Raw genomic sequence first — 27,648 nt, forward strand, 5'->3', positions numbered from 1 at the left:
TAAAAAGTATTCTCCAGAACCCATTCTTCTAATCATGGTAACTATGAGGATACCAAAAATTTCAGTAATCTTGAAAAGGATACTCTCAAGTGTTAACTAGGCTTAGCCAGTACTGTGCCCTTAACCGTCACTGAGAATACCTATTTCTCAGGGTTTGAAACTTGTGGTTAAAAAAAGGAACTATGCCTTGACTACATTTTGTATGATAAAATGTATCAATAGGGTTCAGTGATTTTAATTCACATTCTAGAATGTCTCTAAGCATAAAGTCTGATCCAATGAACAGACTATCAGAGGGGAGTCAGGAGACTTGCATTCTAGCCCCAGTTTTGCCACTGAGTCACTGTGAGACTTTGGGCACATTTCTTAATCTCTTCGTGCTCCTCTGTAAAAATGGAATGATAATGCCTATTCTCATTAAAGCACATTGGCTTCTATGGATTAAAACCTCTAAATGCAAAGTGTTGTATATCTCTAATAATTGACCCTAAGGTGTCTAAACGCATGATTAGGAGGACTTGTGGCACCTTAGAGACTAACAAATTTATCTGAGCATAAGCTTTTGTGAGCTACAGCTCACTTCATCGGATGCATTCAGTGGAAAAAACGTATGAGTGTAATCATGATTATGTGTGCAGAGAGTTTACAGGAAGAAACCCTTGGGAAAGAAAAAGGTACCGGTAGTTGCTCTTCAGAGATAAATATCGCTACGCTGAGCTGCCACCTTCCTACAACATTATATAGATAGCTTTGTTTTAGATTTGCCAGAAAGGACCTCACAGAGGGTGAGCTGAAGATCTAAGAACTTGATCCTAGGCTGAGAGAGAAACTATGAGATAATGAAGTCCTAGGCCATTAATTCAATTAATGGACAAAATGTTCTCTCATTGAGCCAGTTTTTTCATCAGAGAGCTAGTGACAGAAAATAAGAAAATTTGCATGGAGCCTCTAGCTGACAGACCATATAAAAAGAAGCAGGAGGAAAAACTTACTCATCATTTAGCTCCAAGGTTTGAGCTGGATGAGATGCATCTGTCTCTAAGCCAGCCTGTACGTGAATAGTACTAATTCCTGTGTACCTAATAAACTAGTTGCAGTTTAAAGCACCTGCTTTCTTTTGACTTCTTAAATAGTTTTGGACTTAAGTTATCCATCTTATACTGCTTCAATTTGGTTTACTTTTTAAAGGGTGATTTCTATTATTTTTAATTGCATTTAAGAACGTTGTACAACATCCCAAGTATTTTGGTGGGGGCAGGAAAAGGGAAAAGTTAACTAAATAAAATTAACATTAAACAGTGATTATTAGAGATAAGTGAGCCTGGAGGCAAAAATTCCATGATTGACTGAAAGGGCTTCCTTTTCTAATGAATGTGCACTCTGTTTCTTGTACAAATAGTTAGCAGGCTATTTATGTGTACAGTTCTTGTGATTGTATAATTATGATCATTTTGTGTACAGACCTAAATATTTGGTCCATAATGGTTGCTGAATCCCATTTCCGAGTTAATTATAACTGGTATAATTAATGATGATTGATTGGGAATTACAGACCAATCAGCCTAACTTTGATACCTGGAAAGATACTGGAACAAATTATTAATGATGGGGGAGGATAATGGGGTTATAAGGCAGGGCCAACATGTCAACACCAAATCATGCTAAACCAACCTAACTTCCTTCTTTGACAGGGTTACTGGCCTAGTGAATAGGGGTAAAAGCAGGTGATTTTTAGTATGGCTTTTCATGCTGTCCTACATGATATTCTCATATGCAAACTAGGGAAATGTGGGCTAGCTGAAATTATTATAAGGTGGGCATCCAGCTGTTTGAAAGACCATACTAAAAAAGCAGTTATCAATACTTCACTGTCAAACTGGGAGGGCATATAAAAGTGGGATCCTTCAGGGGTCATTTCAGTATCTGGAATACTACTCGATATTTTAATTTAATTGACCTGGATAATGGAGTGGAAAGTATGGTTATAACACTTGCAGATGACCTCAAGCATGGTGGAAGTTGGAGGTGATTTGGAGGACAGGATTAGAATTCAAAATAACCTTGACAAATTAGAGAATTGGTCTGAAATCAAGACAAAAATCTATAAAGATAAGTGAAAAGTATTTCACTTGTAAATTTGATTTTTTCCCCTATCTAACTACAAAATGGGTAATAACTGGCTAGGTGGCAGTATTGCTGAAAAGGATCTGAGGGTGATAGTAAATCACAAATTGAATATGAGTCAAGCCTGTGATGCAGTTACAATAAAGGCTAATATTCTGAGGTATATTAACAAGAATGTCATATGTAAAACATGGCATCCTAGATGTGGAGCTGCCTAAGCCAGCCAATGGGAGATGGTGAGGAGAGGCCTGGGTTCTAAACACCGCCCTTCTCACTGAGTTTAAGTCTGGGCTGCAGGGAGGTGCCTAGTGTGTGGATGATTCACAATCAGGAACCCCTCTTTTCAAGTCAGGTAGCATAGGCTTCTAAACTGTTGCTTGGGAGAATGAGCTAGGCAGATATCTGCCTCACTCCAAACAAAATGGCTGAATGATGCGGTGGTGCCCATCTTACAACTTTTCGCACAGTGGTTAGAGCACTCACTTGGGATGTGGGAGACACCTGTTCAAATCTGTTTCCCCCTCTACTGAGGGGGGAACTAAATGTGGGATTTCCTACATCCTAGGTAAGTGCTGTAGCCACTGGGCTCAAAGTTATAAGGTGAGCAGTAACACCACCTTCTCTGGGCAGATTTTGAATGAGACCAGCTCCAGTAGGCAGCCTCAGAGTATACCCGCTGGATCAGGCCCTGCATGCAATTTAGGTATTTGCCTGCCTATCTTCCCTGGTTTATGTATTGCTCTGAGTGTTAGGTGGGAAGTCGGCATCCACAGGCCAAGAGTGTTTATGATCAGAGGTAAAAACGTCAGTGTCCAGGAAACTTTTATTCCTGAAAATGTAGGTGTCAAATGAGTGCATTTAGGTACCTACAGGGTGCAGGGAGAGTTCTGTGAATTGCTGTGGATCCTAAACCCCTGATTTAGCTGCCTAAGTACTTTTGTTAATCCAGCCGTAAAACTCTATTATGTGGCCATAATGTACAGTATAGTATATGCACCTGGCTACTTAAGAATGTCAGTGTCAGCCTTCTTTCCAAAACACTTCCCAGTGCTGTCAAATCCATCACTCAGAGACAACCTGCATGCTCTTGCATTGATGAGCCACTGAAGACACTTGGCTAGCCTAAGGAGACTTATTTCTAACATTTCTCCCAGTGAGGCTTGATTGGCTCAACCAGTGGGTAAGTAAACCAGCCAGGTGGCTTGTCTACAATGAAAACATGCTACTGCTTCAGAAACAAATACAGAGTATATCTAAAAAAGAAAAGGAGTACTTGTGGCACCTTAGAGACTAACAAATTTATTTAAGCATAAGCTTTCATGAGCTACAGCTCACTTCATTGGATGCATTCAGTGGAAAATACAGTGGGGAGATTTATATACACAGAGAACATGAAACAATGGGTGTTACCATACACACTGTAAGGAGAGTGATCACTTAAGATGAGCTATTACCAGCGGGAGGGAGGGGGGAGAAAATCTTTTGTAGTGATAATCAAGGCGGGCCATTTCCAGCAGTTGACAAGAACCTCTGAGGAACAGCGGGGGCGGGGGAGAGGTAAACATGGGGAAATAGTTTTACTTTGTGTAATGACCCATCCACTCCCAGTTTCTATTCAAGCTTAAGTTAATTGTATCCAGTTTGCAAATTAATTCCAATTCAGCAGTCTCTCGTTGGAGTGTATAGAGTATATCTAGAGTATATATAGTAGCTGCCACACCTAATTTCTGGATGTTTCTGGGTCAGATAATAGTCCATGCACTATGCATGTAAGCTGAGACAACATCACAATGTTTTCAGCTAACTTTAAACATTTTTGTTGCAGTCTACCAGACTCTCCTCACACCATTGCTGATATTGCAGTCATGGACTCATTAACACTAATATCAGTGTAAGGAAGGTGTAAGAAATGATGGGGACTTGGGGAATTTGTAAGTTAAATTTTCGTGGGAGCATACAGTAAAAGATAAGATTTTTATCACAAGTGGCTAACGACCAGGTAGAAGCTAAAATCAAAATGGAATCTCACTAGCTGTATTCTTCAGAAGGCAGCCCCATGGGCCAACTTGACCACAAGGGCCTTCATTTGGCCTACCAGCCATCAGCTATTCTATTCTGCTTCCTATGGGGGGCTCTTCTGTAAGGATGGCCCTGCTTGCTGCCTCTGTGCTTCCCTGACTTTGGGGTGCATAACTCATGATTTTTTAATTCTTGTGGTTGCCAATCTTGTAGTTGTGTATTTATGTTGAGTAAAAATTACAGTCAAAATTGCCTTTCAGAAAGATTTCAGACAAGATAGCATAGTGCCCCTAGAATCAGATTTCTAAAGATATTTAGGTCACTTTTGAGATTTTTCAGAAGCAGCTGGGTGTTTTCAACCTTTAAAAATCTGGCCTTTACTGAATATTTGGGAAACAAATTCTACACACAAGTGGTGAAATACACTCAAATGCTGGGTACAGATACAAAACAACAGTTGCCAAGAGCCAATGATAGATCAGAGGAAACCAAAGAAGTTTTAACACCAACCCAAGAACTCAGGCAGCCTTGAAGTTTTATGAGCCCAAAGAACAGACTTGTGTTATAAAAAAAAAAAAAAAAAAAGGAAAATGAACACTAATTTAGGAATAAAAATTATAGATTACAAAATCACAATTAAAAAACAGGAAATGTTAATAGAAATGCTGTAGCTCTGATTGCTGAAGTTACTAGCAACTATTAATATTTTCATTGGTTATTAAAATGTAAATGACATTCATCATTTACCTTCATTACTTTTGTGCAGATGAAGTGCTAAAACTAATAAAACATTTTAAAAAGTAAATAATTTAAAAAGGAGTGAAACTATACTTAGTGAAGAAATGCAAGTGTGTGCTTCAGGCAAACAGCATTAGCTAAGGCAAATCTGTATACTGCTCTGAAGTTTTAGGCAGACATATTAACTGGAAAGGGATTCTTAACAACACTAAAAAATCATATATGACAAGACTAGTATTTCAGGGGTAGGTATGTAAAATATTCCACTGAAACTTTAGGTTTCAGAGTAGCAGCCGTGTTAGTCTGTATTCGCAAAAAGAAAAAGAGTACTTGTGGCACCTTGGAGCCTAACGAATTTATTTGAGCATAAGCTTTCATGACCTACAGCTCACTTCATTGGATGCATTCAGTGGAAAATACAGTGGGGAGATTTATATACATAGAGAACATGAAACAATGGGTGTTATCATACAGACTGTAACCAGAGTGATCACTTAAGGTGAGCTATTCCCAGCAGGAGAGCGAGGGAGGGGAGGAACCTTTTGTAGTGATAATCAAGGTGGGCCATTTCCAGCAGTTGACAAAAACATCTTAGGAACAGTGTGGAGTGGGATAAACAATGGGGAAATAGTTTTACTTTGTGTAATGACCCATCCACTCACAGTCTCTATTCAAGCCTAAGTTAATCGTATGCAAATTAATTCCAATTCAGCAGTCTCTCGCTGGAGTCTGTTTTTGAAGTTTTTTTGTTGAAGGATAGCCACTCTTAGGTCTGTAATCGAGTGACCAAAGAGATTGAAGTGTTCTCTGACTGGTTTTGAATGTTATAATTCTTGACATCTGATTTGTGTCCATTTATTCTTTTACGTAGAGACTGTCCAGTATGACCAATGTACGTGGCAGAGGGACATTGCTGGCACATGATGGCATATATCACATTGGTAGATGTGAAGGTGAACGAGCCTCTGATATTGTGTCTGATGTGATTAGGCCCTATGATGGTGTCCCCTGAATAGATATGTGGGCAGAGTTGGCAACGGGCTTTGTTGCAAGGATAGGTTCCTGGGGTAGTGATTCTGTTGTGTGGTGTGCGGTTGCTGGTGAGTATTTGCTTCAGGTTGGGGGGCTGTCTGTAAGCAAGGACTGGCCTGTCTCCCAAGATCTGTGAGAGTGATGGGTCGTCCTTCAGGATAGGTTGTAGATCCTTGATGATGCATTGGAGAGGTCTTAGTTGGGGGCTAGTGGTCATGGCTAGTGGCGTTCTGTTATTTTCTTTGTTGGGCCTGTCCTGTAGTAGGTGACTTTGGGGTACTCTTCTGGCTCTGTCAGTCTGTTTCTTCACTTCAGCAGGTGGGTATTGTAGTTTTAAAATGCTTGATAGAGATCTTGTAGGTGTTTGTCTCTGTCTGAGGGGTTGCAACAAATGCGGTTGTATCGTAGAGCTTGGTTGTAGACAATGGATTGTGTGGTGTGATCTGGGTGAAAGCTGTAGGCATGTAGGTAGGAATAGCAGTCTGTAGGTTTCCGGTATAGGGTGGTGTTTATGTGACCATCGCTTATTAGCACCGTAGTGTCCAGGAAGTGGATCTCTTGTGTGGACTGGTCCAGGCTGAAGTTGATAATGGGATGGAAATTGTTGAAATCATGGTGGAATTCCTCAAGGGCTTCTTTTCCATAGGTCCAGATGATGAAGATGTCATCAATGTAGCGCAAATAGAGTAGGGGCATTAGGGGGACGAGAGCTGAGGAAGTGTTGTTCTAAGTCAGCCATAAAAATGTTGGCATATTGTGGGGCCATGCGGGTACCCATAACAGTGCTACTGATTTGAAGGTATACATTGTCTCCAAATGTGCAATAGTTATGGGTGAGGACAAAGTCACAAAGTTCAGGCACCAGGTTTGTCGTGACATTATCAGGGATACTGTTCCTGACAGCTTGTAGTCCACCCAGGAACCTATCCTTGCAACAAAGCCCGTTGCCAGTTGTGTCCACATATCTATTCAGGGGCCACTATCTTAGGCCCTAATCACATCAGCCATAGTATCAGAGGCTCGTTCACCTGCATGTCTACCAATGTGATATATGCCATCATGTGCCAGCAATGCCCCTCTGCCATGTACATTGGACAAACTGGACAGTCTCAACATAAAAGAATAAATGGACACAAATCAGACGTCAAGAATTATAACATTCAAAAACCAGTCGGAGAACACTTCAATCTCTTTGGTCACTTGATTACAGACCTAAAAATGGCAATACTTCAACAAAAAAACTTCAAAGACAGACTCCAAGGAGAGACTGCTGAACTGAAATTAATTTGCAAACTGGATACAATTAACTTAGGCTTGAATAGAGACTGGGAGTGGATGGGTCATTACACAAAGTAAAACTATTTCCCCATGTTTATTTCCTCCCCCCGCCCCCCCCCCCCCCACTGTTCCTCAGACATTCTTGTCAACTGCTGGAAATGGCCCACCTTGATTACCACTACAAAAGGTTTTTTCCCCCATTCTCCTGCTGGTGATGGCTCATCTTAAGTGATCACTCTCGTTATAGTGTGTATGGTAACACCCATTGTGTCATGTTCTCTGTGTGTGTATATAAATCTCCCCTCTGTATTTTCCACCGAATGCATCCGATGAAGTGAGCTGTCGCTCACGAAAGCTTCTGCTCAAATAAATGGGTTAGTCTCTAGGGTGCCACACGTCCTCCTTTTCTTTTTGCAGTATCCTTTAGCAGCTCATATCTGCTTTCAGCGACAGAAGCGGAGCCTTCTCTAGGCGTTGGGCCACACCTGCGCCCTTCAGAACACAGCCCTGCGGCGCAGCGGGGGCTGAGATGTACCCTCCCGCCGGGAGCTCCTCTGCCTCCCGCACCCTGTTTTTGCCACCACTGCAGATCGCTCACCTAACGCGGGTTCGCTTCTGTCCCCTCCCCTCCGCCGCTGGCGGCAGCGCATCTCCCTCCTTCTGAGCCCCAGGGCTCGGGCCCTGGCTCCTCGTGCATTGGGGCTGCCCCCCCACCCCCCGCCTGTGCCTCCGCCTCGCGGGCCGCACGTTGTCACCCCCGGCACAGCAGCGGCTTCAGCCGTCACCGAGCCGGCCCAGCTCACACGAGCGTGCCGGGGACCGCACAGCGGCCGCTTCCGCACTTGCAGGGACGGAACCAGCCCGGCCCGTCGGCCCCGCCTTGGGCGGGGACCCCCCAGAGCGGCGGAGGCAGCGCGTGGCCGCAGCGGCAACAGCGGAGGGCGGGCTCCGTGGGCCGGGCTGGTTACCCTGGAAACCAACACCGCGTGCGGCGGCGCCTCCAACTTGCCCGGTAGCGCCCAGCTCGTCCCACCCCTCAGCGAAGAGACTCGCCGTGAGCGAGGTGAGGGGGCGGGGCGGGGCGGGGCGCGTGACCCGGTGCCGGGCGGCCGCAGGCGCTGGCCGGTGGGTGCTTCCCAGCCTTTGCAGCGCCCGCCGTGACGTCAGCGCTGGCGGGGGAGCCGGTCCGGAGGCCCAGAGCCCTCGGCCTCCCTGCGAGGCCGGCCCCAGGAGACGCCACGGCGGGTCCTGGGAACCGACCTGACCTGCCTGGGACCGCGGGCTCCAGCTGACGGGAGCCGGGGCTCTTGCTCCTTTCAACGTGTTGAAAGGGTGGTTTTTACGTTCGGTCCTTTTGAACTCTTGCTGGGAGAAAAAGAGAGAGTATAAAAAGCCATTAAATGTATGGTCTTTTGAAGAGTCTGCAGCTCATACGAACGCTGGTTGGAGTAGGTGGCCTCTGCCTGTATAGGAGAGGTTACGGGTACCTTTTTCTCCGAGCAAAGGCTTGTACTCCACTATGTCTTCCAGAGAAGTTTGTAGCTCCATCAGATGCAGAAGCAGCATCTGTTTGGGGTTCAACTGAAAAGCATGTAACTCTTCTAAGATGTCACAGATGCAGCGGATGTGTCTTCTATAATCTGACCACCTAGAAATCATCTACTGGCCTACCGCGGACATCGAGATAACATACACAGCGTCTTAATACTTGATGCCTATTTGCATTAGGGCGTTCATCAACCATGTATGCGCATATTTTGAATATGGTGGGGGAGTTCTTCACTTTTTCAACTGTTGAGTCTTTCACTGTTGCACTGCATGCTTCTAGAGTCAGCTGAGTTTTTTCAGAAAGATAGCGAGCCTTTGCCAGTCTTGTTTGAAACCAGTGCCCATTGGGCGACCGGACAGCAAGTGTGAAAAATCTGGATGGGGGTGGCGGGTAATAGGAGCCTATATAAGAAAAAGACCCCAAAATTGGGACTGTCCCTATAAAATGGCATTGACCTGCTAAACTCAGGGTTGTGAGTTCAGTCCTTGAGGGGGCCATTTAGGGATCTGGGGCAAAAATTGGGGATTGGCCCTGCTTTGAGCAGGGGGTTGGACTAGATGACCTCTTGAGGTCCCTTCCAACCCTGATATTCTATGAAAATTGGGACATCTGGTCACCCTAAGTGTCCAACTTCACGATTAACAAATGGCAATGCACTTAACATTGGCCTCCACTTTGTAGTGTGTGGTATGACGCAACAGCCATGTTGGTTGACATAAACGGAGTTGCATCTCCAGCATTCTTAACAGCCTCATTAAGTTCTTCTAAAATTGGCTTTGACAGTGACTGGCTTATAAGGCTTTCTGCATGTTGATGCAGTCCAGAGGCATGGTGTTTTGCAGTCTTTTCATATAGGTTATCAGTATTGGCTTAGCTGCTCAGTCTGGCAAACCAAGCTCCTCCACTTTTACTATATAAATCCATGAAATGTCCACATTTTGAATACTGTGTGCAGTTCTGGTCACCCCATCTCAAAGAAGATATATTGGAATTGGAAAAGGTACAGGGAAGGGCAACAAAAATGATTAGGGGTATGGAACAGCTTCCGTGTGAGGAGAGATTAAAAAGACTGGGACTCTTCAGCTTGGAAAAGAGACGACTAAGAGGGGATAGAGAGTTATAAAATGACCGGTGTGGAGAAAATAAGCAAGTGTTATTTATCCCTTCACTTAACACAAGAACCAGGGTCAGCCAATGAAATTAATAGGCAGCAAGTTTAAAACAAATAAAAGGAAGTATTTCTTCACACAACGCACAGTCACCCATGGAGCTTTTTGCCAGGGATGTTGTGAAGACCAAAACTATAACAGGATTCAAAAAAGAACTAGATAAATTCATGGATGTTAGGTCTATCAATGGCTATTAGCCAGGATGGACAGGGATGCAACACAATGCTCTGTGTCCCTAGCCTCTGTTCTCCAAAAGCTGGGAGTGGACGACAGGGGATGGATCACTTGACGATTCCCTGTTCTGTTCATTCCCTCTGAAGCACCTGGAATAGTCACTGCTGGAAGACAGGATACTGGGATAGATGGACCATTGGTTTGACCCAATATGGCTGTCCTTACGTACAAAAATGTTTATAATAAAAAGTTTAGTACAGAAACTCTTCCAGATAATGACCACTTGGAGATATCAATGTTGTGAGATAAAGACCTTGGCAAATAATGCATTTTAAAAATCTTGGCCTACTAGGAAACGTATATTTATATAAAAAGAAAAGGAGTACTTGTGGCACCTTAGAGACTAACAAATTTACTAACAAAAGTACTCCTTTTCTTTTTGTGAATACAGACTTAACACAGCTGCTACTCTGAAACCTATATTTATATAAGTTTCCTAGTCACAAATCTAGCATTCTGGAGCAAAGTCACTAAAACATAGTCCAATGCTCTGGCCGCTGATGTTTGTTGTGCCACCGTTCACTCTACTGCTCTGTCCCCAATGGCCCTGCACTGTCACCTTCTGCGGCTACTGTGACCTCTGCAAGTTGGTCTCTCAAGTTTCCACCCAGCTCTCAGTGGGGGGACTTCACAGCGACTGCAGGCTGGGCTTTCTCTTCCACAGAAACACTGTCCCACAGCAGGTCTAAGCACTTAGACCTGATTATCAGTGATTTCAGCTCTAGTGGTTACTGAACAAACCAAAAGACTCTCTATGGAGCCTAATCAGCTCTATCTCTAAACAGGAGAGAGAGGCAGGTCAAATAATGACTGTGACTTAGACAAAGCCCACACCACCAAGCAAAACACCTGTGCCCCACCCTCTCTCTCTTCCCTAGGATATGGCATCCAAACCTCTTACTTAGGGAGTACAGTTCAGTTGAGGATGACCAGTGCTTACTTTGTAATGAAGAAGGTGCCAGGCTCAAGCAAGTTTGTTACTTTCATAACTGATGTGACAAGCCCAGAGGTCCCAGGGCTATGAACTGCCAAGCCTAGAGGTGGTGGGGCTCAGTCCTGGCAAGCCCTAGAACAAATTAAGCACTGAGAGAGACCCCCTCATTCAGTCAGGCTAAGTACAGTTCTGCTGCCCTTTACTCTTACAATAAGGGTAACAAAATTTCATGACCCACACATTTAATACTTAAGTGATTTGTAACCCAACACCAGCCAAAATTGATCTCTTGGGCAGCACAGTTCTGTCTGCTGGATACCTAGAAAGAGTTGGTGTGTTCATCTAAATGCAATCTGCTCTTGAAGCCTTTCCGCTTACCCCTGGCTCTTCACTAACTGTCAGGGGAGAGCTCATTCAGACCTTGCTTATAAATAATCATTTGAAATTATTAGATAGGCCAATACAGCTGAAACAAATGGACTGACATTGTCATAAATAACAGTTATATGAGGATGCTAGTCTTTGTTCATACTTTTCAAACCCATTATGCTTTCTCAGGTACAAGTATTTTCTCATATACTGTATATGCTTTTAACATGTGTATTAATGTTTCAATTTCAGTTCAAATTTCCAACTAACGACTAAATTGCCCTCACTACGTGTAACTCGGGGGAGGAGGTGTGCGTGTGTGTCAGGGAAATAAGGGAGGTGGTCTAGGGAAATCCCTGCTTGCTTCAGAGTTTTGGGGTTTGCTTGGGTTTTTTTCCAAACAGAAAAGCAAGGGAAGGGAATCTTACATGTTCTGCTATACAATGGCTTTATTTTTATTTATTAAATGTCATTTTTAAAAAGTTGGCTTCATCTTAATTTCATCTGGCTTTTATGAGGTGAGGCACCAGCCTGAGCTAGCAATAAACTGCCCAGGTGGCAACTCTTTGCTAAACTAAACAAGCATTAATTTAGTACAGCTTTCCCATAAGGCCTTCAGCTGTTTTGTATTTTCAAATAAATCTGCTGTTGCCTTTCCCTCAAATTCCTTAATAACCTTTATAAGTACCTAACACCACAGCACTGATTATTTTGCTTCTAAAAATTACATTTCATTGAAGGTAGGTAAGCTGTACCATTTTTTTAAACTCTTGCTTATTACTTCATTCTGAATTGACTCATAAAATTCAGCTGTTTCATGAGTAGTTTAGCAATTCTAGAATTTATAAATGATCTTTTAACGTTTGTATAATCTAACAATGCCATCTTTTCTTTAGCTGTAACACCAAAAGGTATAGAGTGCTTAAAAATTGATTTCCTTTTGTCAAAAAGTAGCCTTTCTAGGTTGAAATAATTCTGTCATTATGATCTTGCATTATAAGGACTCAATCCTCATGTTTTTAGAACTGAAAACTCTTATGCTGGATTTCACATATTCCCTATGTAATGTATATCACAGTCAAGGGTGCTGGAACAATTTGTATAGTGTGGGTGCTGAGAGCCATTGAACCAAACTGTAAATCCTGTATATAATGGAAATCAGATTTCAAGCCAGGGGTTGTGTCAGCACCTCCAGCAGCCCTAGTTCTAGCACTTATGATCATAGTGCAAGACTAAGGCATATCAGGCCACGTGTCAGTACGGGATACATCCAAGAAAGCACAGTTTGCAATCTTCATTTGCACGAGGACTGTGCTAGGATAGAGACCCTATATCCACTGTTTCCAAATGTATCCTTAAGTTGAATCTTAGAAACACTTCTTCATACTCACACCCATTGATCTCTTGAGACCAGATTTCTAAAGATGCAATTTTATGCATAGCCTATTAGTTTATATGAGTAGGATGAGCAGAATATTGCACCAAAAGTTTCTTCGTTACAAATAATTTTGCTGTTCTCTTATAGCTAAAGCAATCTCACATTATGATGTGAAACAACTATGTTGAAGTAATTTGGCCAAGGTATTCTTATATCATGAAATAACACTGATGCCTTTTTTCTTTAATGAATATTTAATGAATATTTTAATCATAAAACAGACACTACTCCATCCCTAGGAGCCATGGCAGATGTACTTTACAATGTGTTACTCCTGAGGGCATTCTATGCCAAAAAATTAAAAATTTTGTGCCAAAAAAATAAAAATTCAGTGAACATTATTTTAAAATTCTACAAATAAAAGTGGAGGCTCCAGCATAGCATTGGGGAGCACAGGCCACTGGCTGCACAGAGGTGGGAGATCACTGTGCAGCTCCCGCCAGGACATGGACTCAGCGGGAAGGCTGCATCCAACCCTGACACAGCACGAGAACCAGGCCTGCCCCAGAAACATCCAGGGCCCTACACCTCCATGCCAGGTGCACCAGGTGTGGGCAGGCAGGCTCAGCAAGGCAGGATCCAAGGGTGGAGGGGCTTAGTGTGAGAGGGTTCTGTATGGGACAATATGGAAGCAGGTGGCTCAGTGGGGGACCTCGGTGTGTGTGGGGGATCTTGATGTACAGGGGCTTGTTGGGGGGTTCTGGGTATAACAGTAATGGGACTCTGCAGGAGGGTCCATGTGAAGATGGGGTCTGGGTGTGGGGGATATAGAGGTTGGCGGGGGGTCTGGGTGTGGGTGGCTCATCAGGGTGTCTAGGTGCAGTGGGAGTAGGGCTCATCGGGGGGTTCTGAGTGCAGGGGTGTGAGGCTCGGCGGGAGGGCCTGAGTATGAGGGTGTCTGGATGCATGGGGGTTGGGTGGGTGGATGGGGGATCAGCTCCCTGTACAGCTAACCCTCGCCCTGCAGCTGAGGAGCAATGGGTACAGGGAGGGAGTTTGCAGAGCTTCCTGAAGCTAGGAGAGAAATCTGGGGGTGGGTCTGACCCAGCCTGGATGCTGTGCAGGGGAAGAGGAAGTCCTGTCTTCCCTAGCCCAGCCAGGACTAGCAGCTGAGTCCAGCACAGGATAGGAGCCACCAGCCGGGTCTTCCACAGTCCTGCTCTCTGCCCCACAGTGATTTACCTCTCTGCCGGCTGCCCCGGGGACCCGAAACATACTGCTGGGGAGGGTTGCATGACTGCTGTTGTGGCTTCCCTTTGCTTCCCTGACAGTCATTTTTCTGCAGGGAAGCAAAGAAATCTATGGGGGACATAAATTCTGCACATGCAAAGTGGTGCAGAATTCTCCCCGGGGTAAATGTATGGAATTATTAAAAACAATAGAAACATAAGAATTGTCATTTAGATCAGATCCATGATCCGTCTCTTCTAGTATCGTGTCTCTAACAATGTCCAGCACCCAATGCTTCAGAAGAAGGTACAACAAACCCTGCGGTAGGCAGGTATGTGGTAATCTGCCCCCCTCCCCCTCGGCCAAAGGTCTCATCTAAATCCCTAATACAGATTACTTAAAACCTGAAGCATGAGGTTTTATATCCCTTCTAAAATATTTGTTAGCATTTAGTATTGTAACTGGTTAATCTTATCAGTATAAATGTCCAATAACTTTTTGACTCTTGCTAAGTTCTTGGTCTCTGTGACATAATATAGCAAGGGGTTCCACAGTCTAATTACACATAGTTTGGAGAAGTGTTTCTATTTATCAGTTTTGAATTTGCCATTTTTAATGTCATTTGAAAGTAAAGTTCTGTTGCATGGCTCCTGAATCTGTTTATACTGATAGGCATTGCACTACAGGAACAGTTAAAAATGTAAAAAAATAAGCATTGAATCATTTCCAGCTGACCAACAAAAGTTTTTAGTATAATTACATATTTAACTGTACACACCTGTAATTATTTGATCTGAATGCTAGAAATTGAACATTGTATTACATTTGAATAAACATAAGTGCATATTTTGTCTGAAGGAATGCACTTTCAAATACATGTATACTTCTTTATTTTCTTCTTTTTTTGGAAATAGATACTGTGTGAGCATTTATTATTGGTAAAAATAATGTATATAATAATGTATCTTTATATGGTTCTTTTACAAACAGAATAAGATTAGCCTTTAGGTAGGCAAGATGGACAGACAACTAAATATGGAATAGCATTTCAGGTAAGGGAGGATATGGGGAGAAGTAGGAAAGCATTCCTTGATGTAGGTTGGTTTTCTGGAGGAATATGACAGAGTGAGTGAGTAATGCAAACTGAGCGGGAGACTTCTTTTCTTAGAAAGCAGCATGAAAGAAAGGAGAGGGAGAAAGGACTGGAAAGAACATAGAGAGTGATTTGCAGGTTGGATAAATAAGAGCAGAGTTATAGGTATGGGGTGAAATTTATATAGTGCCTTTAAGGTGAGGACAAGGAATTTTGGGGGGGCGGGGGAGGTTGCTTGTTTTTAGGATGAAACTAATTAATTAATTAAAGGATTAAAATGTGTTGCAAGAGCTTTGGAGGATAGGATTAAAATTCAAAATGATCTGGATAAACTGGAGAAATGGTCTGAACTAAATAGGATAAAATTCAATAAGGACAAATGCAAAGTGCTCAACTTGGGAAGGTACAATCAGTTGCACACATACAAAATGGGAAATGACTGCCTAGGAAGGAGTAGGCTGGGGGTCATAGTGGATCACAAGCTAAATATAAGTCAACAGTGTAACACTGTGTTTTTTGTTTGTTTTTTAAAAAGCAAAAATCGTTTGAGAAGGATGAAAGGAAGAGAGCCCTTGTCATTGGCACCTTTTGTAGGGAGCATGCACTCGTGTGTGTTAAATACTGACCAAGTTAGGAGATGTGTGTTTAAACCTTAGCTTCACTAATTGTTGAGAAGCAGAATCTCATAATTCTGCCTGCATTATTTATAAATTTTACATATTAGGCATAAGTTATTCAGAAAAAAAACAGATTTTGGTCCTTGGGTAAACTTAAATAAGGTTTTTCCTGATATTTGAATGGGAAGTCATCTTGTTCTTAGCATTGATATTATACATAGCAGTAGTAACTGACTCTCCTTTAGGAAGTGTGCATTACAGTATACTTCACACCACTATCATTAGTAAGTGTGAAAATATACTAGGAAAGTAGAAGAAATAGGCTTAATAGAGACATTTTAGCATAGGGAGACTACATTATGAGTATAATAATATTTTGTTGTTTGATAATTACAGTGTACATATAGTTTTGAATTAATCTATTCTAGCAATGGAGAATACAACTTTAAGTATAGAATCTGAATACATCAAGAACCTCCAGCAACAAATCTACTTCCTTGAACTGGAAGCCAATTTTCTATATCCTTCAATATATCTTGCTAAAAAATGAGATAAATATATTCAAGAAAAACTTCAAAAAAAAGCCACTGATCTTCAACCCCACATTACCTCTGAAACTGAACACTTGCTTCAAAAGCTACAGGTAAATTTTTCCAGTTATACAACTTTATTTTCATGTGAATAACTCTGTGGTCTATTCTGCTTCTATCAAATACTGCAGCTTTTTTGCACTTTGTGGGGTTTTTTTTGTAAATAATGTGAAATATTGTGTCAACTTGAAACACAGTATCAAAGAATGAGTTAAAATAGTTTCAGCTATTGCACCTGTTTTAAGTCATCCTGCCTAGTGTTATGATTTTATGATCAATTTTAAAAAAAATTCTTTACTCCTGTTGTCGTATGAAAGACAAGAAAATGGGAAAGTGAATTGTTAAGACTCTCATTCTACAACGACACGTGCACATGCTCAGTTGGACTACTCATGAACTTAAAATTAAGCATGTGTATAAAGATTTGAGTCCTGACTACAAAAATGCTGTCATATGTATAAACAGGGAAAAAAGGCAATAAATACTGTCTCAAATCTTTTAATTATAGTAAATTTAAGTATTACTTGCAACAATAACAACGAATTTTCAGTTTTTGTTCTTTTAAGTTGACTGTGTCCCTTTAAAAAGTTTGTTGCCTAAACTGGCCATATTTACTTGTATACGGCCCTGCTCTTACAAGGAGAACAAAGCTGAAGTTAGTAACCAAGAACTTGTCTATATGGGGAAGTTGACCAGCATAGCCATAATGGAATAATTATTCTGTTATAGCTATTCAAGTATAACTTTTTTGTGGGTATACTCTGTTTAGGAGAAAACATTACTTTTTTCTGGAATAGTTACTCCATAATAGATTACTATCCAGAATTCAGTGTCCACACGGGGAACTATACTCGCATAGCTATAGCAGAATAAAAAAAGTCTTGATGCAGAAAGGAGCCATGCAGCACACCTAAATCTATGTACTAATCTAGGTGAGGGAATATATTTAGTAAGGAAAACAGATCATTTTTCAAAAGTTTCAGTATATTTCTATGTAAATAAATATGGAAAAAGCATTTTTGTTCACTTTGCTTATGTCAGCAAAATGAGGTGTATTGTCTCCTAGGGCTTCACAACTTTGCTAAGTCTGTCATGTTCATGCATAAATATTTTATTGATAGCCCACCATGACAGTAAAAGGAAATGATCAAGTGGGTTAAAGGAGTTAACATTTGATTTATTGTGTGTTGGTGTTTTACATCATGTTTAAATAATTTTGTATGACATGGTGGTTTGTTACCATGCTCTCAGTGAATTTGTGGAGGAGTTAACTAAAGTTAATAATAAACTAGTAAAGGAACAGCACATCAGATATAGGTTGTTATAAATCAAATGAAGGAATTTTTATGGGACAATTCTGTGTATAAGCAGAAGGAAAAATGCAGCCATTTGAATGAATAAGGATATTGTGTTCTTTGCTTATGAATTGGAAAGTAGACATAAGCTACAGAGTTCAGTTCAGAAATATATTGAAGTGGGACAGTGCCTCCATGGGTCTGCAATGGGAGCTGCATTGGGTGCTTGGCACTTTTGAAAATCTGACCATCTATTTAGGAGCCTGATTTTAGGCTCTTGTTTTTTTGTTTGTTTGTTTTTTTTAAAGGTAACCTAAAACCACATTTTAAAAAAGATGAAATCTTCTCATGACTTAAAAAATTTACATTCTTTTGAAGATTTTCCCAGAACTGTGAACAATAAAGGTTCATCAGTGGTATATTTGAAGTTGATTTTAGCTATACTATGTGCTTTGTTGTACATCAGCTGCAAGGTCTTTGGGCCTGGGAGTGTCTCTGTTTTTGTACATCACCAAGCATGTTGGTAATAAATAATAGAATATGTATATATGATATGTCAGTTTCTTTAAAATAGGTCATACTGGCTCAGGGGCCTTCTGCATATGTTTGCAATCGCTTTGAGGGTCTTTCCACTTTTTTTGCTTTAGGGCCTACCAAAACTTGAAGCCCCATGTCATAGCCATAATAAAAAAAGAAAACAATCTCCCTAAATTCTCAAGTCTTAAATTTCATCTTAGAGTAGACATTTTCTGGAAAGTCTGGGGGGGGGAATCAGAAGAGGAGTTAATGTGTGTTTGAAAAATTTCTCCGCTGTAGACTATTTGAAAATATTCCTAACTTTTTTTCTTTTCTCATCATAATTCTAAAATGTGCTGGACCTGCTGAGGAAAAGTGCCTTTTTGTGTATTGGGTATGCAGGTTTGTGGTGGAATTATAAAGAAGACATCAGTAATTACTTCATAAAGATGCAATGAGACCTCTCAAAGCTAGACAAAAATCTTTTGAATGTGACATGGTAACTTCAGAGGACTGTCACGTTTTCCATGTAATAATTTTAGTTAAATATTTGATAATTTTGGCAGAGTAAAATTTTAAAATGTTTCCTCTTTTAAATTTTGCTTTGTTTTTCTTGCGTTTCTTAAGGTTCCTCTAACTGTTCAACTAGTTCAGTAATTCCCATATATTTCAAACTTCACACCCACATGTGTTTTGATAACATCCCAGACACAGGCATTTTTAAAATTAAACACAAAAAGCATTGAACTATGCCAAGATTAGCGTAAGGGACTGGTCAGATCTGAGAGTTGCTTCCTTTTTCTGATGTTGCCAGTCCGACACTCAGATTTGCCAGCCATATTCCGTGCATGCTCCTGGTCAGCAGGGAGCTATTTACGCAGTCAGTGGCTTGGAGGTAGATATTGAGGGAAGGAAGGCAGAGTGAATGGGCCTTCAGTGAGAAGGGGGGGTTTGCCAGCAAGTGGGGTCCTCTGTTAGAAAGAGGATCGTGTGCAGTGGTGGGGGTCTAGAGTGGCTGAATCCCATGTTTCTGTGCCAAGGTATTGGCACATCAAAGGCTCTCCACAACATTAAGGAGCCAAGGCAACAGTGCCATTCAGAGCCTTTGATGTGCTGATGCCTCATCACAAAGGCACTGGAATCAGGCCTGCACAACTTCCTGAATCAGGCCCTCACAACTCTGGTCCTTATGTCTCCCATTTGAATCTGTCCCTTAGCAGGAGAGTTGCAGTTTAAATCTTCCACTCTGAGAAGCCTTCCTTGCTTTGCTCTTGTTCGATACAGTGCATGGAAAAAGATTATTTTCTTTTAAAAGAAATTTTAATTTTAAGCCATGGTGAATCACAAAGTTTTTAAAATGGAAGGAAAAACATGTACTGTTTGGTTGTTTACATTGTAAGCAATTGGCTGTTTCTCCAGTATTTTTTAAACTGATCTCTTAAGATGTTATGTTTAAAAATGGTGTTTTTAGAAAAAACTGATGAAACTGGTAAATGGACATCTATGTTTAATGTCAAGACTTAATATTCTTTTAAATGGTTAAAACTGCTTAAATTGAAACAACAATTTATGGGGGGGGGGGGGGAGGGATAGCTCAGTGGTTTGAGCATTGGTCCGCTAAACCTAGAGTTGTGAGTTCAATCCATTTGGGATATGGGGTAAAAATTGAGGATTGGCCCTGCTTTGAGCAGGGGGTTGGACTAGATGACCTTCTGAGGTCCCTTCCAACCCTGATATTCTATGAACATTATTGCAAATACTGTAGCAAATGAGATCACAATTTTACATTCATAATTCAAAATTTTAACATGTCTGAACTTAACTGCATTCAGTATGAGTCTAATAGACATTTGAAGCAGTTGGTGTGGAATGCTGGCACTGTAAAGATGCAATTTGTATCTGAATGCATCTATCTGTGTTTAGTTTCTTTTTAAATTTTTATTGGTTTGAATTGAGATGCAACCAACAAGAATAAATGAACATTTGACATTTGTGGAAATATTTAGTAATAAGTATACTTTCACCACAAAAATATTTATTTTTTTACAGGACTTACAGTCCCAAAATGATGGCCTCCATTTAGAACTCAAGCGAAAGGAAGCCAGTTTGAATATGCTGAAAACAGACAGAGAACGAATTAATAACCAGATCAATGTTGCAGCTGGTAATTGTTTTTCAGGAATCAAATGTCAACATTTGAATGTCTACAGTCTTCCCCCCCCCTTTAATGCCTTGAGTGGCACAAACTGTAGCGTTTCAGGTTCCAGAAAAGCAACCAAAGTTCTGTAGCTGTTGCTCTAGTGTCGACAATGGGTCCTTTCCTTTGGTGTCAGGTAGAAATGGATCAATTAAGAGTTGGTGCCAATCCCTTGCTCCTTACAGGCACTCTGTGTCTTGGTTGTCCAGTTCCTTTCTGTCTCTCAATGAATAATTAGAGAGAGAAGATGTGTGAGTTAATATCTTTTATTGGACCAACTTGTGTTGGTGAAAGAGATGAGCCTTTGAGCTACACAGACCCCTTTTCACATCTGGAAAAGGTATTCCGAGTGTCACAGCTAAATATAAGATTGATTAGATGGTTTAGCATAAGTAGTTAGCACATATTCTAAGAGTGAAGGTGAAGTGGCCCCTTAACACACCTGTAGTCATAGGACAAAAAGGGGGCTCAGTGGGTGTCACCGGGGTCCCACTGGGGGCCAGCTGAGGTCACTCAATAAGGGTGAACTGCGAAGAATGGAACCGACAAACCCCAAAGCTGGTGGATGTGTCAATACTTAGATTTACCAAGCCAGCACTAAACAGCTTCTGTTATACTTTACTGGTTACCCAGAAACCAACAACACAGTTCCCTTAAAGTAACGTAGCCTCGGGCCTCCATCCAGGTACCCAAGTCAAATATTATGAAGATTTCTGAAAATCTTATTTCATCATATAAAATAAAAGGTTCTACCAATCCCAAAGGATCGGACACATTACCTCCCAGGTTAATTAATATTCCAGATCTTACCCAAATACACGCTACAGCCAATTCTTATTAACCAAACCAAAATTTATTAAAAAAGAGACACTATGGTTAAAAGATCAATACACATACAGACATGAGTTCAATTCTTGAGGTTTAGATACATAGCAGAGATGGTGAGCTTTGTAGTTGCAAAGAGTTTTTAGAATTTAGTCCATAGGTTATAGTCCAATATCATGTTCAGGGAGTACCAGCATAATATAATCTGGCGACTCAAACTTCCCCTAATGAAGTTTAAGCAGATCTGAGATACAAAGGACTGGGTCCCAAGGATCTTTTATACAACTTCAGGCCTTCTTTGACAAGTTGAAGTCCCTTGAGGAACAATAGGCCTTCATTTTCTAAGCATCATCATTAATTATCACACAGATTAACATAAGGCAATTTATTCATTAGGCAGTCTATCACCAGTACTTAGCTACATGAATTAACATAAGGCAACTGCCTGTTTTTTCACCATTCACAGATGATTTGCTATGCATTTTAGAGATGAATACAGTGATATCCCATGTTAACAATTCATTTAAATGCTAGGATGTTCTTTTGATCTCTGAATTATCAGAATACAGCATAGACAGAGACTGTTGATTACATTGTTGACAACTACCCATATATATGTCAATACACAAAAACACAAACATTATCTCCCCATATGTCTTTAAGGGTTGAATTTCAGTCATTTATTTTGCAGGATGTTTAACCCTTTCTGGCGATGTGTCACAGTGGGTTAAAGATTATTGTAATAAGCCATAAATCCAGTGTCTTTATTAAGACCATGATTTTCCCAGGCTCCGATATTCAGTTCTCTGGGAGAAAGCTACTCCCTACTACACTGGAAACTTCAGGTTTTTTGGCTTTCCTGACCAGAAGATACAGCTGTTAACTCCTCCTCCTAACAGCATAATGGGCCACAGCTATCAGCTCCCTCTATCCAGGCCAGGCACCTCCAGTAGTCTTTCCCACTCAGACCAGTCAATGGACCTAAAGAAGGGCTCTATATAGCTCGAAAGCTTGTCTCTCTCACCAAAAGAAGTTGGTCCAATAAAAAAATATTACCTCACCTCCCTTGTCTCTCAAATATCCTGGGATCAACACAGCCACAACAACACTCTCATTGAATAAGCTGGGAAATGCTTCATACTGAGAAATGATCTTTTGATCACAGTTTCAAGGAACCATAGAAGACCGCACAGGCAGAACAAAGTGAACCACAGAAGACAACACAGGCAGAACAGGGTTCTGAGGGAGTTGGCTGATGTGATTGCAGAGTCATTGGCCATTACCAAACCTATTGCCTTCTATGATGAGATAACTGGCTCTGTGGATATGGGGAAAGCAGTGGATGTCATATACCTTGACTTTAGCAAAGCTTCTGATACGGTCTCCCACAGTATTCTTGTCAGCAAGTTAAAAAAAGTATGGATTGGATGAATGGACTGTAAGGTGGACAGAAAGCTGGCTAGATGGATGATGGGACGGATTATGCCCTCAGCAAGTTCACGGATGACACTAAGCTGGGGGGAGAGGTAGGTACGCTGGAGGGTAGGGATAGGCCTCTAGACAAATTGGAGGATTGGGCCAAAAGAAATCTGATGAGGTTCAACAAGGACAAGTGCAGAGTCCTGCACTTAGGAAGGAAGAATCCCATGCACTGTTAAAGGCTGGGGACCAACTGGCTAAGCGGCAGTTCTGCAGAAAAGGTCCTGGGGATTACACTGAACGAGAAGCTGGATATGAGTCAACAGTGTGCCCTTGTTGCCAAGAACGCTAACGGCATATTGGGCTGCATTAGTAGGAGCATTGCCAGCAGATTGAGGGAAGTGATTATTCCCCTCTATTTGGCACTGGTGAGGCCACATCTGGAGTATTGTGTCCAGTTTTGCCCCCCTCCCCACTACAGAAAAGATATGGACAAATGGAGAGTCCAGCGGAGGGCAACAAAAATTATTAGAGGACTGAGGCACATGACTTACGAGGAGAGGCTTAGGGTATTGGTCTTATTTAGTCTGCAGAAGAGAAGAGTGAGGGGGTTTGATAGCAGCCTTCAACTACCTGAAGGGGGGTTCCAAGAGGATGGAGCTAGGCTGTTCTCCATGGCAGATGACGGAAAAAGGAGCAATTGTCTCAAGTTGCAGTGGAGGAGGTCTAGATTGGATATTAAGAAAAACTGTTCCACTAGGAGGGTGGTGAAGCTCTAGAATGGGTTACCTAAGGAGGTGGGGGAATCTCCATCCTATAAAGGTTTTTAAGGCCTGGCTTGACAAAGCCCTGGCTGGAATGATTTCGTTGGGGTTGGTCCTGCTTTAAGCAGGGGCTTGGACTAGGTGACCTCCTGAGGTCTCTTGCAACCCTAATCTTCTATGAGTCTATGAAAATGCAAATAACCCCCGACTTGGACAGCTGTCTGCTCCTCTGTCAGAGGGTTAGTACACCTGAAATGTCTAGCCAAGCAGTGGTTCAATGGTTTACCTGTCCAGCCATCCGCCAGTGACAGTGGACCAGGACTGGGTAACCTCGCTGCCCTTCAAAGCTCCTTCACTAAATCCAGATCTGGGCAGGAGGCTCAGGACAGTGAAAAGGCAGAAATGGTAGGAGATTCTCTCTGATCCTTACTACAAGCTACCCTTTTCCCCTGAGGGAGAAACAGAAATTCAGTTCACAGGGCAACACTTAGATCAACAGGGCCTTTGAGATGTACATCTTTGATCCCTTCCTGGTTCATCTAGGAATGGACTTTTTTGTAGATATATATGGGGTATATAAACCCCATTACAATTGCATATAAAGTACAATATAGTAACTGTCAGCACTGCTCAAAACTAGATTTAAGACTAGGCTTTCTCATCTGTGGAACCTAGGCCTCTTTCTCCCTGAGTAAGTCGCTGCTCTGGGTTTCCCTTTCCAATAGAAGTTGCCATGAGGGGATCAACCTAGTCCAGTATCCTGTCTCCAGCAGTGGCCAGGACCTGTTGCTTCAGAGGAAGGTGAAAGAAGTCCTGCAGTAAGCAGTTATGGAATAACCTGCCCACAGGGAAAATCAACCCAAATAATGAGAGGATTGGCTTATACCCTAAAGGATGATGTCCCTACCAAAATTCTTGTTTACTTATTTTTTTAAATATTTACTGTTGTAACTAGAATCCTGTTAAACTTTTGCCCTTGAGATATATCCTGTGGCAATGAATTCAAAAAAGCTACCGGTAATTATGCATTATATGAAAAGTGTTTCATTTTATCAGTTTAATATTTTCTTCTTTTGATTGTTATGATCTCTGGATTTCTTCCCCCCCCTCCCCCCACGCCGACTGCTAAAGGCAGTTCCTCCCTCTCTTTTGCCCTGGAAGGAGAGCCCCTGTCCTGGTTTGGTACTAGTAGTCATCCCCATCATCCACACTGGGGACCCAAACCACAGTAGAACAAGTATTTTTACCTACTAATTGGCAAAGCCAATGTAGACACCTGTCTAGGAAGTCCCTCAGGCTAATGCAATTGGTCTAGTTTGAAAGGGATGATGTCAGAATAATTACATAGGAAAGTGTTTCTTGTAAGATGTGGATTTATATTTTTCCTCTAGGATAAAATATAAATTATGTCTATCTTGGTTAAATGTATTGTATTCCAGTGGGGAAAAGGCACAGTACTTGCCATATACTAAATAATTAAAGGTATGATTGCTTAACTTATAGTACTCCATGGAAATATATTATTTATCTTCCAGCTGAATCCTGTTAATTCTTAAACTATTTTTAGCTGTGTTCATCTGATTACACTAGGTTCACATTAGGTTACACTAATTCTTAAGTCTAGTTTTGAGCAATGCTGACAATTACTGTATTGTACTTTATATGTAATTGTGATGGTAATATATACCCCAAATATATGTACAAAAAAAGCCCATCCTTAGCAGAACCAGGAAGGGGTCAAATCCATTGATTGGCTGAGCAGGAAAGCCTAGACCATAGAGACTGCTGGAGGTGCCAGGCCAGGACAGAGGAGCTGACAGCTGTGTCCCAATAAGATGCTAAAGGCAGAGTTGACAACTCTACTGCCTAGTCAGGAAAGCCAGAAAAGCCGAGGTTCCCAGTAGAGAGTATCTTTCTCCCAAACAAAGAATTGAATTAAAGGTGCCTGGAAAGGGAATTTTTTTCTCATTTTTCAGCCCAGTGAATTGAAAGACTAGAATTGATTGGCTACCTTGTTGATAGAGGAACCTCTCTAGTATAATTCTCTGTCTTTAGTTAGATCTCTTACCTATAAAAGAAATTTTGAGACCTTAATTTCTACCTGCAACAGTCCCAAATACTGGGAGGAAGGGAGAGGCAGGGCTGTTGTTTGTTTTTTGGTTTATGTTTTCAACCCTGGCTGCTTAAAGGAATGATGTTTCCAAATGCAAAGAGATAAGCAGTGGCCCTAGTCCAATGGTGTTAATTCTTAATGGTAATATGATTAATTAGATGTCTGAAGAATTTTAGACATGGAAAGGCAATATACAAGTATGAAGGTTACTGGGTTTGTACATGAACATATGTAAATATTGCAGAAGTCATACAGGTTAAGGTCACTTTTCTGTGCATGATCACTAGAGTATAATTTAAATTTTCTATACTCTCTCTCTCTATATAAAGTATATAAATGGGTTCTGTATCTCAAGTGTTCCAAGAATATTGTTGAACAATTTTTTTCATGTAATAATCAAGAGGGCAATCAAATAAAACATTCACAGATACAGTATGCAATTTACTGCTTGCTAAGATGATGTTGAAAAGATTTACCTTTAGTTTTTCTTTTAGTGAATACGGATATGTTTTGCACAACAGCTGTGAATACAGCAGTTTTAATGCATTCTTAGTTGCATCCAATTCTAGTCACATGAAAAAGGAAGAAAGATGATCATAGAGATGTAAAGAAAAAAGGGGATTGGTGAATTTCAAGCAAGTTTAATCTACAAATGTCTATTATAGTAAACTATAACTGTACGTTTTTTCCATAGAACAACAGAGGTTCACATACAGCTTAAACAGCATTGCAAAATGTGACTCTTTTTAAGGCTTTTAAAAATATATTTGGCACCATCAAGTGGTAAAATTGGGTATTGCCACTTCAGATCAACAGTTCATTGTGGTAAGCAGGGAAAAGCCAGATCAAACCTCATAGTTAGGGCCCTACCAAATTCACAGCTATGAAAAACATGCCACAGACCGTGACATCTGGTATCCCCCTGTGAAATCTGGTCTTTTGTGTGCTTTTACTCTATACAGTACTACACAGATTTCATAGGGAGACCTGTGTTTCTCAAATGGGAGGTCCTGATGCAAAAGAGAATTGCGGGGGGGTTGCAAGTTTATTTTAGGGGGGTTGCAGTATTGTCACCCTTACTTCTGCACTGCCTTCAGAGCTGACCAGCTGGAGAACAGCAGCTGTTGGCCAGGTGCACAGCTGTGCAGGCAGAAGTGCAGAAGGAAGGGTGGCAATACCACAGCATGCCATCCTTACTTCTTGTACTGCTGCCAGCAGCAGCTCTGTCTTCAGATTTGGGCTCCTGGCCAGCAGCTATCGCTCTCCAACTGCCCAGCTCTGAAGGCAGGGCCACCGCCAGCAGCAGCGCAGAAGTAAGGGTAGCAGTACTGCAACCCCCACCCCCTTTCAATAACCTTGTGACCACCCCACAACTCCATTTTAGGTCAGGACCCCTACAATAACAACACCATGGAATTTCAGATTTAAATAGCTGAAATCATGAAATTTATGATTTTTTTTAAAAATCCTATGATTGTGAAATTGACCATAATGGATCATGAATTTGGTAGGGCCCTACTCATAGTAATATGCAACATAACTGTACATACATGGAGGACTTTTTGTTTTGTTCTGTTCAGCTGTATTTTTCTGGGCTTTCTTATTAAATCGAACCGAAAAATTGCCTGATGTAAAATGTTTGTGTTTTAAGGGTAATTTTCAGAAAATCTTCTTACATTAAGGGAATGTCTACACTGTGATTTAAACCCCACAGCACCTAGTCTCAGTGCCCAGGTCAGCTGACTTGGGGTCACAGGGCTATAAAATTGCAGTGTAGATGTTTGGGTTGAGCCTGGAGCCCAATCTCTGAGACTTTCCCACCTTGTGGGAGTCTGAGAAGTAGGGCTCCAGCCTGAGCCTGCACGTAGATGCTATAATTTTATAGCCCAGCAGCCCAAGCCCCGGGAGTCTGAGTCAGCTGACCTGGGCCAGCAATGGGTGTGCCATAGTTTTTTTTTTTTTTTTTTTTAATGGAAGTGTAGACATACCCTAACAGTTTTAGGGCTAATCAACTATGCTTTGTCTAGCTTGAGTAACTGGGCTTGGTGCTATGAAGATGCATGAGAGTTTGGGGCAGGATGAGGGGAGAAATCTTCCTCATTTTATCAGGAGAGAGAGGTGAATGAGTACAGATGCAGGGATGGATTTCGGCAGCAGGCTGCAAC

General features: G+C 41.5%; 1 protein-coding gene across 1 annotated transcript in view; it reads left to right on the forward strand.

Moving 5' to 3' along the window:
- The first annotated feature begins 7,977 nt into the window (after positions 1–7,977).
- Positions 7,978–27,648, forward strand: part of LOC119853108 (golgin subfamily A member 6-like protein 1) — a 46,898-nt gene continuing 27,227 nt past the window's right edge. Inside the window, 3 exon segments of the mRNA XM_043510899.1 lie at positions 7,978–8,254; positions 16,193–16,407; positions 20,215–20,329. Coding sequence (XP_043366834.1) covers positions 16,195–16,407; positions 20,215–20,329 — 328 coding nt within the window. The 5' untranslated portion in view covers positions 7,978–8,254; positions 16,193–16,194.

Source organism: Dermochelys coriacea, chromosome 3 (assembly GCF_009764565.3).
Source record: "Dermochelys coriacea isolate rDerCor1 chromosome 3, rDerCor1.pri.v4, whole genome shotgun sequence".
Lineage (NCBI taxonomy): Eukaryota > Metazoa > Chordata > Testudines > Dermochelyidae > Dermochelys > Dermochelys coriacea.